The 13921-nt window shown below is 43.5% G+C and overlaps 1 protein-coding gene across 7 annotated transcripts in view; it reads right to left on the reverse strand.

Annotated features, from left to right (window-relative positions):
- The window catches only part of FERMT2 (fermitin family member 2), a 240951-nt gene that overhangs the window by 39344 nt on the left and 187686 nt on the right, over positions 1–13921 (reverse strand). For all 7 annotated transcript variants that reach the window (XR_004540114.1, XM_033951884.1, XM_033951886.1 and 4 more), the window contains one exon: positions 13635–13759. Coding sequence is in view for 6 of the 7 variants with exons in the window: in XM_033951884.1 (XP_033807775.1) it covers positions 13635–13759 (125 nt within the window). In the remaining variant the exon portion in view is untranslated. The remainder of the gene's footprint in view (positions 1–13634; positions 13760–13921) is intronic.

A 13921-nucleotide genomic window follows, 5' to 3' on the forward strand; every position in this document is an offset into this window, starting at 1 on the left:
GGAGTGCCAGGTCCCGGTCAGTTAAAGTTTGAGACCGGGAGCGAGCTGGTTCCTGAACAGTAGCGTCTTTACTGCCTTCAGGAAGGGCAATAGGTTGTCAATTTCCTTGATGGCAGGAGGGAGTTGGTTCCATAGTTTAGACATGCTGTAGGAGTCCGATCGCTTATGATTTTCCTGTAAATGTGTGTTAAGAGATTACGAGACAGCTATTTAAATTAATTTTTGGACTACTACCACTGTTCTTAATTTCCTTTGATGTGTTATTAAGTAATAGACACATCTGAACATCCACATGGAACATGAAGCATGTAATTTTGCTTTAAATACAGAAGCTCCAAAAATGAATTTGATCCTCCATCTTATCCCTTTGGTCCAAAGCTATTACTGGAGCTACTCCATGTACTAATCCCTTTGGAATAGTGAAAACAGGTGCCTGCTCCAAAATCATTAATCAGAAAATGACACTCAAAAAGAGAAGGAGTGGTGACTGAATGTCTACTCTGTCAAAATGTATTAGACTTGTTCAGAGTTTATTTGTAAACAGAAGAGAAGCAGAACCATGAAACAAAAAGTGATGGTGCATTTCTTGTGGAGGTGCCCCCACACTACCATTCTCTTTCAGTATACTCTGTCCCTAGCAGGGCCATTATTAGAGGTGTGCAACCAGGCCATAGGGGGCCCTAAGCCTTTTTGAAACTGAAAAAGCAAGGCTTGCCAGTGGGCTTTGCAGGTGCTTCCCACATTTCTGCCCTGTGCTCACTGTGTATAACAGCACTGGCCCTGCTTCCTAGGCTGTCATGCCTGTAGACCAGTCCCCTCCAACCAGCTTTATCTATTTGTCCCCAGTTCATTAGCCTACACCCTTCCCTTTAACCAGCTTGCTAGTTGTTCCCTCTTGTTCCACAGTTGTCTCTCTCCAAACAGCCCAAAGAAAAGCTGTTGGCAGTACAAATACGTGTGTGGTGCCTGTATACTTGCCCTGATCTCAAATGTCTGAAGACCACCGACCAGCATAAATATACCAGCCCAGCACCACACAGAAAAAAAGTCACATGCAATGTCAGTGTCACTGTTCTAGGTGTGGCATGGAGAGAGATGAAGAGTAGTGGCACAAGACAGGAAGGTTAAAAAATAGGATGTGGAAAGCCTTGAAGATTCTTTTTCTGTAGGGCAGGGGTGTCAAAGTCCATCCTCGAGGGCTGCAATCCAGTCAGATTTTCAGGATTTCCCCAATGAATATGCATGAAATCTATTTGCATGCACTGCTTTCATTGTATGCTAATAGATCTCATGCATATTCATTGGGGAAATCCTGAAAACCCGACTGGATTGTGGCCCTCAAGGAGGGACTTTGACACCCCTGCTGTAGGGCTACAACTTCTCAAAATGAGATATGAAACCTTCTGTTTAGAATGTATGCAAACATGCACTAATAAGTAATTTATACATTTTAGCATATCTGTCCACATACAGTAGAGTGCTGACTGGTGGTACTACCCAGCATGTGGATGCTTCAGAAGCAAGTGCTGCAGACCTATGGTAGTCATATGGGATAGGAGGCAGCTCTGGTACTGGCCTCCAGCTTGTACAACATAGCTGAAGGAGAGCAAAACTTCCATCCAATACAGCAGAGGTTGCATGGGTGGATCTGTGGGTTGAATTACTTCAGGGGTGTCAAACTCAATCACATCAAGGGGCCGAAATCAAAAAGACAGGCTAAGTCACGGACCAGACCCCGCCACAGACCCCACCCTCACAGTAATACTAATTGTAACACCATTTATTCCATTCATTTTTCATATATACACACACAATATAATCTTATTAACACAAAATGGTTAACTACAAAATTAAACTACACAGGCGCAGGCTTTCCATAATCTTTTCTGTACTTCATTAGAATCAGGATTAGGCTATGAGTCGTGAAATCCTAGTAGCCATTGATGTTCCACGTGTTCAAATCTGGGGGGAAGGGGAGAGGGCTTCATTAGAAGAATGAGGGTCTTCCCCAGGTACCTTTGCTCTTATGTCTTCTGTGTAAATACAGCCTTGGGAGATCAAGTAAGTTCTGAGAATATGTCCAAAGGTGATCAGGCCAGCCAGAACCTCTTGTTCCCATTCAGGCTTTGACAGATTGTTGCCCTGTGCTGGAAATTACTTCCATAGCTTTCAAGCAGTATATCTTCTGGCCGGCTCCCTCCTCCTCATTTCCACAGTGTGCTCAAAGCCACAGGCGGCGGCTCCTAAGTACGTCCTGCGCTGAACCGGAAGCCTTCTCTCTGACGTTGCAACGTCAGAGGGAATGCTTCCGGATGAGGCGCAGGACGCACAAGGAGACACTGCCTGCAGCTTTGAGCACACTGCGGAAATAAGGAGAAGGGAGCCGGCCAGAAGATAAAATACCCAGGTGTGGCAATGAAAACAGCTAGGCGGGCCTAGTGTTTGACACCTGTGCATTACATACTACTCCGCTCAGCTGGTAAGTCCCTCCTATCTGCGCCCTTCTCTTCAACTTCCAACTCCAGATTCCATCCCTTCTGCCTTGCTGTACCGTATGCTTGGAACAAGCTGCCCGAACCCCTACGGCAGGCTCCGTCTCTGGCAGTGTTCAAGGCCCAGTTAAAAGCCCACCTCTTTGAGAATGCTTTTGACTCCTAACTCCTCTTACCTTGGGTTCTGCATCCCCAACCCTATATATCATAATAATAATTTTATTCTTATATACCGCCAAAGCCATGGAAGTTCGAGGCGGTTTACAGCAAGAAGCACTGGACAATCAGCGAAGAGGTTACAATCAAAGTCAACAATACAATCTTACATAATGAAAGAATTGGAAAACTATATAGTTCTTAGGGTTACTGGTTGAATAAGCAGAGCAGTCTGTCTGTCTGTCCAAGTTAGATTGTAAGCTCTTCCAAGGGACCATCTAGAAACGTCATAATGTACCACTCTGTGTATGCCTTTCAGCGCTATATAAATGATAAGTAGTGGTACTTGGAAAGATGGGGGAGACTAGACACATCAGTCTGCAGAAGATGGTGATAGTTGTTAAGAGTGGGAAAACAACAGGGACGTTTTAATAATTTTATGGATGCTTGGGAGCCATTGGCTAAATATAGTAAAGAGGAATATTAATTTAATTTTATAGTCAAATAAACATATACATCCTGGGGGGCGGTTAGGGAAGGGAATAGAATTGGAATTGATTCAAGGATTTTATGAATAATTTCATGAAGGTTTTATTATATTTGTTTATTAGCTGGGAGGGTGGGGGAAATTTCAGTATGCAGTAGTATTTGTAAGTTTTGTTGCGCTTATTATGTAATGTGCAAATATGTGAATCATTTATTGTGCATTTGTAGTTTGAAAAATCAATAAAGAATTAAAAAAAAAAAAAAAAAAAAGAGAGTGGGAAAACATCTCCTAGCCCATGGGTAGGCAACCACAGTTCAATCAGTTTTTCACCATGAATATGCTTGAAAATCTGTTTGCATACAATGGAAGCAGTACATGCAAATCAATCTCATGCATATTTAATGTTGAGATTTTGAAAACTCAAAAGGGTGTCCCTCGAGGACTGTGGCCGCCCACAACTGCTCTAGCATATTTCACTGGATATGATGTCGTTCATTTATAAAATCAGAGTGAGCTTGGGCTCCACTTCAGCTGAGCCTTGACATCCAAAATTCCTGCAGACTGCAGTTATGACAAAGCTCCCAAAAAGGTATTGAAGGAGACTATTTCTGCATTTCCCAGATTACATCACCCCAAAGAGAGAGCGAGCACTTGGCAGCCCGTCTGTTTATTCCACTATAAAAGGTTTTAATCTGTCAAGACTTCCCTGTCATGCTGTACTCCTAACTTTAGCATAAGCAAACCAGCAGTCTTCAGCTTTTGAATCACATTTATCAGGAGTATTTGTTCCAGAAGGTAAATGCTACAATAGACAAAAAAACCGCTGCCAGAAGAGTCTACTACTAGTGCTCACTACTAGAGAATGACATGGGGACAAATTTTTCCCCATCCCTGCGGGAACTTGTTTTCCTGCCCCATCCCAACGAGTTCTTTTCCTGTCTTTGCCCCATTCTTACAAGCTCCGTCCTCATCTGCACAAGCCTCAAATACTTTAAAATCGTAAGTGTTAAAGGCTTGTGTGGTTAAAAGACAGAACTTACAAGAATGGGACAGGGACAGTGACAAAATTCACAGGTACGGGACATGGAAATTGAGTTCCTGTGGGGACAGGGACAAATTTGTCCCCGTGTCATTCTCTACTTGCTACACAGGTTAAATGATAGATATTTAGGAGAACATTACTTCCACTGCATGTGCATAGCAAACATTTAGGCCCCGATGCTCAAAAGGTTTCTGTGCTAGTAAGACTCGTTAAGACTAGTCTTATTAGCACAGAAACTCTCCTCCTGATGTTCAAAAGGGTTCTACCCAGCTGCTACCAATCCTCATAGCAGCCACTAAGAATCCTATGCAAATGCACTGCAAGGAGCCCATTAGTATTCTAATGAGCTTTCCTTGTGATGCATGAAAGGGCCCCCCCCCCTTTATAGCATCACAATTTTGTTATGCGCTCAAACACACGCACAAAAGCTGCGCCCCTCTAAAAAAAACCAAAAACAAACAAACCCAGCCTTCAGCTAGCTGTCCTTCTCTGCTTAGCTGATGGCAGCTTTGTAGCCACCATCAGCTGAGAGCCATCAGAGGGGAGAGCAGTGGCTGCCAGCTCAGCTGATTCGCGGTGCAGGAGAGTGTGGCGCAGTGGTTGAAGCTACAGGCTCAGCATACTGTGGTTGTGGGTTCAAACCCACGCTGCTCCTTGTGACCCTGGGCAAGTCACTTAATCCCCCCCCCCCATTGCCCCAGGTAGATAGATTGTGAGCCCACTGGGACAGATCGCTTGAGTACCTGAATAAACTCATGTAAACCGTTCTGAGCTCTCCTGGGAGAATAGTATAGAAAATTGAATAAATAAATAAGGAGTTGGCAGGGGAAGCCCAATCAGCTGATCGTGGCTTCACAGCCGCCTTGATCAGCTGGGTCTCCGGAGCTGGCAGGGGAAGCCCAGAATGAGCTAAGCCGGCAGCTGCCGCTCTCCCCTTTGCCTGCTCTCAGCTGGAAGACTCCTGTCCAAACTTAAAAGTAAACTCAACCTGATTCACACATTTGCATGTACTCATAACACACAAATGTCCCAGTTAGGATGATCATGGAACCCCCAACAGGTAGTGAATATTTTGAGGTCAATAAGCAAATCCTGCAATCACTCTTTTTTAAAACACTGCCCATAGCGTTTAAGACATTCATGTTATTGTCAGTGGTGCCAAATATATACATATGACTGCTGAGCTGTTTATGTACAGCGATGATACTCATTTTTTGATGGCCTAAATTAAACTGCTTTATTATATGGACAGCAGTTAAATATTGCCAGCTATCTGGGCAGTTGGCTCTCCAAAGGCAGTATGGGAGTCATTCTACAGTTATATTTAGGTGCACAGTAGGTGCCTATGAGTCACCTATTCTATGTAGAAAAGTAGCACCCACTATGCTTTATAGAATAGTAGCCTAACTGGGTATATATATGCCTATAAATTAGGTTATGGTGAGCACTTATGTCATCGATTAGCGTATAATCTTAGGAAAATCCTAACTAAGTGGTGCTAACAATCAATATACAGAAACTGTCAAATGAACCACTTCAATGAAGAGGTCTAAACCAACTGTTATTAATTGTATTTTTTTTCATATTTTTTTAATGTATTTTTCAAACGTGATTACCGCATAATTACTAAGCGCCGGCGGCGGGCCTGGAAGATGGCCGAACAGCGGCTGGAGTGCGGAGCGGGAGTCCTGGCCTGAGATGGGCAGCACAGCCCGGGAAGCAGCGGAGGAGGAAGAGATATTACTGTGCCTTGTAACTGGCCCTGAAGCAGCGGACAGACTAACGGTCTGCGAAACGCTAGCCGCGTCGGCTTTGGTTCCGGGACGTGGAATAATCCCTACCCTGGCCCAGATAGCCCGACACGGCACAGCTAAAACAGAAGATTGAAAAAAGAAAAAGAAATATAATACTGGAGATAAGTAATGTTCTGTTGGCTTTTTTTCAAATCTTTGAAGCAGTCTATAGTTAAAAATATGAGATTAGTTAATAGTTACAAGTTAGTATCATGAAAAGTACAAAAATGATATGATAAAAGAATTAACTAGTAAGAACATAATGAGCAGGTTTTTGGCCAGTGATTGACGTATGGAGTAACTATATGCATAGTGTCTACGCTGATAGTGCAAGTCGATGTGACAATAAAGCGTAGTACTCTTTGATTCTGAGGCCTTTTCCTGCATAATAATTACTTAGTAATTATACAGTAATCACATTTGAAAAATACATTAAAAAATATGAACAAATACGATTAATAACAGTTGGTATAGACCTCTTCATTGAAGTGGAGCACTTATGTCAGCCATAGAGGTGGTGTGACTATTGGTACTTAAATGCTGGCGAGTCTCACCCCTGCTCCACTTAAGTATATAACTACCTGAAAAACACATTTTATTTCTGATCTACACATATTTACAAAACAGCATTTAGGCTGCTTTCTGGCAAATATGTGCCATCGTTTTAAATTGGTGGGTAAATGTTAGTGTCCACTTTATAGAACTACCCCAAGTGTGCATAATACCACCGAAAACTTAAAAGTTGCTTTTAATCCCCCTTCTTGCCTATTTGTTTTAACAGATGTTTTATGCCTGGAATGGGGGTCTCACGGTTCACTTATTGGGAAACTAAGGGGTTGATATATTTGTTTCATTTAGTTCATCGGGATGGTACCATTAAATCCTTTGCCCAGTTGTGTAGAGATTATAACCTGACTGATAGGGATTGGTTCGCATATTTGTAGATTCATCATTATGTGAATTCCCTTCAGCGATCTAATTTGGGTACTGCTAGATGTGAAATATTGTCTGTGGCCTATACGTTAGATGCCCAAATGCTGGTGCCTCTTAAATTTCATCATCGTTACTTGAAAGATGAGACCTCATTGCCTGATTATGCTAAATATCAGATCGCCTGGGCACAGGATCTTAATGTTATACTGCTTGATGATACTATTTCAACTGCTGTAACTCGATTGCCTTCTTTAAGGAAATACATATATTTTTTGGGAAATGCAATATAAATTGCTGTTTCGATTATTTGTTTCACCTAAGTGGGCGTACCGAGCCAAGCTTCGCCCTTCCCCCTGTTGTGCAACATGTGGACACCTGGAAGCCACTCTCGGCCATATGTTTTGGTCTTGCCCAGCTGTTCAGACCTTTTGGACCAGCTTATTTGCTTTCATTGGACACATCTGAAAGATGACAGTACGTCCCTCACCAGAGCTACTTTTCGGAGCTTCACCTTCTCATCACCCTAGACAACCTGGTGCTAGGGTCTTTCTGCGATGGGCAATTTTGTCTGCTCTTAAATGTGTCTTATTGTACTGGTTGGAGCCAACAGTTCCCACGCTTTCCTTGTGGAGGGTCCAGATGATTACTTTGCTAGCTTGGGTACGTTGGAGTGTTCCGGACCTTTCCTCAGTACGTGGTCTCCATTTCATGGCTATCTGGGAACCTTTTTGGAATACTATAACACCTGTGGCCAGAAGCCGGATTTTGAACTATCGAACATGTGCTTAAACTATGTGCCTTTTATATTAGTGCGAGTCGCTGTGGGACTCCGGATGGGGGGAGGGGAAGGGGGGGAGGGATGGGAGGGTGGGTGGGAGGTTATACTTTTAAAATGGTTGAGCTTTGGTTCTGTTGTAAGGAGTATTGGATCTGTTTGTTTATATTTGCTCATAATAAAAATTATTTAAGGATAAAGTTGCTTTTAAATGCTAGACTACTGCCAGGACGATAACACAAATTATGCACACACAGACCAAGTATACCAAAGTCTGAACATTTCTTCTTGGAAAATATCAGCATATGCAGGTTTTCTAGAACAATGGAGTTACTGTGCTCTCAGCAACTGCTTTTTTTCCCCTGGTGACAAGAAATAACCTACTCGTAGCACAGTAATATCAAACTTTCCTTTCATTAGCTTAATATCTCCTCCATGTTGCAAGAGATACTCAAGATCTGCCCTTAGCATAACCTGATAAGTTTCCAGGGCTGCAGCCAAAGTTGACAATTGCACCTTAGCTGACAAAGGTCAGCTGTCAAAACACTTTGCCTTACCCTGGGCTGAATATCCAACAGCTCGACACCGGCAGGGCCGGTTATGGTGCCCCTGAGCCAACTTCAATGACAGCCCCCCAAAGCTTAAGCTTTCTCCCCTTCTCTTAAACCCCTAGTCCAGCATTGCTCCTTTCTCCTTCCCCCGTGGCCCTCTAAATATTACCTTGTTTGTGGTAGCAACAGCACGCACAGAAAGCTGCTTACTGCCAACCCTGGGTCCTTCCCTCTGCTGCATCCCACCAACAGGAAATTGCTGGAGAAACGCTGGACCAAGAGAGAAGGGTAGGAGGCGGCTTTGGTAGTGGCAGTGAGCCCAGTGGCCAGGGCACCCTGAGCCAGAGCCTCACCTGGTAAAATGGCTGAGCTGGTCCTGGTCACTGGCACTATTGCCCTTCTATTAAAAATCAGGATTAAGATGCTGAATTAAGATTCAGAAGAATTGTTGAATCGTAAAATTAAAATCTCCATCTCGGGAGGAAACAGTGTGAAGCTGCTTAATTTGCTCTGCATCTCAGCAACAAATCCATGGCTGCTAGAGAATAGCATTTTCCACAGGCTGTCAAGTAGGCTTGGTGGCTGCATGAACATTTCTTAAATATCAAATTGTAAATGATGTAAACCACTAACATTTTACCAAACTTACTGCAGAAGTTAGAAGGAAGCTATATCAAATATTCTTAAAACTGGTGGAGATTTTCAACAAGGTCAATGACCTAGGAACATTCTCATGGCCAAAAAAACAGAAAAGCATGGTAGGTCATGGACATGAATGGCCAGGTTATATTTAAGTAAAATAATTTTTGTTGATGACCATATAGCAAAGAAACAACTCAGTACAATAGCACAATACATGTCATCCATATCTAAAACTCCAAACCACCCCCCACCTAACCACCTCCACCCTTGTAGTGTCACAGAAAGAAAATCTTGAGGGGGATCACGTGATGCTGAGTTAGAGAGCAAACATGTGTCTTGAGCTCCTGGGCCCTGCTCTCTTCATCGGCATTTGGACTGCTTGAATTTTGCCCCTTTCCGCTGCAATTTCTCTCTTGCGGCAGTGCATTGGGTGCCCCTTCGGATTCCCACCTGCATTGGGGTTATGGCCTCCAAAACTGTGCGAAAAGACTGAGAGAAAGCAAAGATCGCAGAGCCTAAGATGGAGGAGGGGGATGGTCAGGAGAGCCCTACCATGAGCTCGGTCTGGCTACAGATGGTCGTCACGGAGGTGAAATGAGTGATAAAATCATCCCTAGATCAGCACCTACAATCTATTACCGATAAACTTGATGTTATGGACGGGCAACTGGAATCTTTAACGGGAGAATTTACTGCCTGCTGCCAGTGCTGGAAGACAATGTCTTCCAGGTGACCAGTGCACAAACAGAGATGCAAAACCAGCTCCGGGCTTTGGAGGATAAGCTAGATGACATCGAACATTGCTCGCCCCATGGCAACCTCAGGCTGGTGGGCTTACCGGAGTCTATCTCGGCGACCGAGCTCCATGGGTTCTTGGAGCGCTGGATTGTGGATACCCTAGATCTGCGCTCTGAGGCGGGACCAGTGAGAATTGAGCTTGCCCAATGACTTGGGCCCCAGCGTGCCCCGAAAGAGAAGCCGCGAGTGGTAATCTTCAAGTTCCTCAACTACGTGCACAAGATGGAAATCCTGCGAGCAATCCGATCTTAAGTTTGAAAATCACACTGTTTTATGTTTCCAGGATTATTTGCCACATTTCCACCCAGCGTTGGGCCTACGTTTCTCTCTGTGTGGCTCTTCATCGTAAACACGTGCAGGTTGCCCTGTTATATCCTGCAAAGTTGAAGATTTTTTATGAAGACAAGCCTCATTTCTTTGACCAACTAGCGGATGCCACTCGCTTCGTAGCTTAGATGGCTAACCCATCCACCAGCTCTGCAAGCTAACTGCTAACTGGATTTATTTCCTGGAGGTAATTTGCTTTCACTTTGGTGGGGTTGTTGGCGTGGCGGCTCCCGTTTGTTACTTTTGAGTTCTTTCACATTCTTCTGAATTTGAGCCGGTAGAGCCGGACGTGCCGCTGTACCCCACCAGGTGCTGACTGATTCCACCTTTACCACAGTTTGTTGCTTCCCTTCAGCGAGCTGGTTGTGTGGACCTTACTTTGGTCCCTTTGGTGCCTGCATTGAGACCTATGGAGTTCTGCTTCGCCGGCTGTCCCTGGTTTCCTTGTGACTAGAGTACATAGCTCTTAGAAGAACTTTTCACCTTTGACACTGAATTGCGGCTGAGTTTCACTGGTGTCATGAGTATGCTTTCCCCGGGGGCCAATTTTGACTTTTTGGACTGGCCTCTGCTGGACTGGGCAGTAGGACCCCCAAAAGGGGTCAAGGGAACTAGGGGTGACAAAACCTCACTCCCCCCCCCTTCCTGTGCTGCACAGTGTAAGGAACTAAGTATATTATTTTATTAACATAAATGGGGATAAGCAGGATGATAATTTTGAGAGTCAATGGCTAACTTAAAATGGAACACAAGGAGGATATTTATTTTTCTCTCTTTGAAATGGCTGGCAGGCCTGATAGTGTAAGTAGGTTATGTTTTTCAGATCAGCAAAGGGCAGAAAGAAGGGAAACAGAAAGAAATAAAGACAGAAAGGGGGGCAGGAAGACAGACAGAAAGAAGGGAAACAGAAAGAAATAAAGACAGAAAGGGGGGCAGGAAGACAGACAGAAAGGGGGGCAGGGAGACAGACAGGAAGGGGGGCAAGGAGACAGAAAGAAAGACAGACAGAAAGAAAGAAGGGGGCAGGGAGAAAAAGAAAGGGAAGGGGCAGGGAGACAGGAAGAAAAAATTAGGGGAGGGAATGAGGTCTGGAGGAGAGGAAGCATACAGGAGGCTGAAATAAGGGAAGAAATATTGGATGCACAGTCAGAAGAAGAAAGTGCAACCAGAGACTCATTAAATCACCAGACAACAAAGGTAGGAAAAATGATTTATTTTCAATTTAGTGATCAAAATGTGTCCGTTTTGAGAACTTATGTCTGCTGTCTATATTTTACACTATGGCCCCCATGTACCAAACCGCAATAGTGGTTTTTAGCCAATGAACATTGAGCCAATGAACACTGAGATCAGTGCAGGGCATTCAGCGCAGCTCCCTGCGCTAAAAACTGCTATTGCGATTTAGAAAAAAAGGGAGGTGGTATATTTGTCTATTTTTGTATAGTTGTTAACTGAGGTGACATTGCAAAAAGTCATCTGCCTTGACCTCTTTGGAAAAACCACAGAATATAAATGATAATTAACATTTTCTCTGCGTACAGTGTGCTTTGTGTTTTTAAAAATTTTATTGTTGGTAGATCATTATGACTTGGTCACTTTAAAAGTAGCTCGCAAGCCCAAAAAGTGTGGGCACCTCTGCTCTACAGGGTATGTGAGCTGTTTCACAGAGAGAATCAGTATTTGGGTAATGCAGTTTCCTTTGATCTAATTTCAAGATTTTGTTGTAGGTACAGAGAAACTAGTTTATTTGCAGGGTAGGAATACATAAGGGTAAAGTGTAGTTACGTTAGAAGAGTTTCAATATGATCACAAGATGTAATATATTTGTGAAGCCTCCAGTTTTACATTAACTCAATGCACTAGCTCAATTTTGCCTTGTAATTATCAAATTAATTATTTCAATAAACCAATTTAATTATTTAAGTTAATTTCTGGTTTTGCAGTAATGTTTGGAAATGTTGCATGTGAAGGAAGGTTCAGGGTCCTGAATTTCAGTTTTCTGATAATAGCTCTACAATAAATTCGACCTTTTGAGGGAAAGCATAGCAAAAGAGAGATAAAGTTCACATTCTTTAGGATATAAAATTACAATAACAGCGATTTTATGCTTAACAACGGCATGTGGAATACAGCTGCTCACTGGACAGCCAACCACCACAAACAGGGCATGAATCCCAAGTATCCTGCCCTGAGGAGTCCATCTGAGTAGTATTCTTACAAAAACGAAGCTTGTAGAGGCTTAAAAACAAAGAAACCCCTTTAAATTCAAATCTGGAAAGATGACCATCACAGGACCAATTTTCAAAAGAAAATAGCCCAGGAAAAGCACAAAACTCCTCAAAATACAGCAATTTTAGGATTTTAGGATGGGAGAACTACGGCTAACTCCCAAGCTGCCCAAAAACTACTTTTAGATCCCCCCCCCAAATTGCTGTGACAGGCTGTCAGCTCTATACTTACTGTGCCATGCTGTGCTGGCAGCTGCAGTAAAGGAAGCTGAAATAGCTTACAGGGAGATCCTCTGTCTCAACAAGCCTTGTAATCTGGACTGCTGGTCTTCTGACTGCTCCTCCAGCATGACATCACAGCCGGAGATCTCCACTATCTCTGGGACACACCTCTCATACAACCTGGCAGAGGAATGCAGTTTGCCCCGATCCCAGATATACCTCCATGGAGCCACGCAGCCTGCGTTCAAACCCACTAGTGGATGAACCTGGAGTGAGCCAGCTCCCAAAGGAACAGTCCTTGAGCCCCAATCTGAAAGTGCAGGCTGTCCATGAGGAGCACTGCCAAGCAGCCAGCCTTCTGGAAGTAAATACTACCCGCATAGTCTGATCTCCCATAGCCAGAGCTGTCCCCACAGGGAACCTCTACAGTACGAGGACCTGAAGTTGTGTAAAAACTATATAGAAGAAAAAAGTTAAACATGAGCAGTAAAGACTGGCTCCTACTGTATTACTTGTAGGAAAGCAACTGGAGACCAGAGGGAAGTCCTGAGGTAAGAGGGGAGGGTCTAAAAAATTATGTAAATGAGGCTTCCTACAAGCAGTCTCATGACATGGGATACATAACCCAACTGTACAGGAATAGAGTGGGACTGTACAAGAACTAGCTATTTTGGGAGCATTCTGGGGATGGAGTCAGCACATGGCCAGTTAAGTGTCAATGTTTAGTACTTGATCAGCCAAGGTAACTACATAAGTAGGACTGCATAAGTGTCAGGTCTCGATGCACAACATTTCAATGCCATGGTAAAAAATACCATGGCAGGAGTGCTTTTCTTTTACAGGCTGATGCTCAGTACAAAATCATGCAAATTATTTGCACCTAGGAGGGACTTTAGGCACCTGAGCCAATCGGGGCCTTAGGCTCCTTCCAGTGCATCTCGATGATGCACTGGGAGGAGCCTAAGGCCCCGACTGGCTCAGGCACCTAAGGCCTCAGTCCTATCTTTATGTGGTTTGCCATAAGCAGTTAAGTACTAAATAGCACATTTAACGGGCTATGGTTTTACTGACTCTAAACCTGGAAATTCAATGCTGAAGTCTGGACATGGCCCGGCATTGAATTTCTGCGTATAATGATGGCAGCAGTCTGCCATTACTCAGATCTTATTCTTGGTTCTTCTGTCTTACCTCTCAAATTCATTTGGTAAATTGGAGTTCCACTGGCTTCTTCCATGCTTTTATAGCAGGAGATAGATGTATCTTTAAACGTACACCAATATTGTTTATAACCTTTAAGGGTTAACTTCTTAGGCCTAAAACAAACCAAAAAGAAAAAAAAAATGATACAGTACCATAAAAGTAATAGGTACAGGACAATTATAGTTTCAAATCGGGTTTTAATTACTACATTTCAGAAAATAATGATCACAGCACATTAGGATTGACAAGCACATCATTTAAACTTACCAATCTGA

Source organism: Geotrypetes seraphini, chromosome 7 (assembly GCF_902459505.1).
Source record: "Geotrypetes seraphini chromosome 7, aGeoSer1.1, whole genome shotgun sequence".
Lineage (NCBI taxonomy): Eukaryota > Metazoa > Chordata > Amphibia > Gymnophiona > Dermophiidae > Geotrypetes > Geotrypetes seraphini.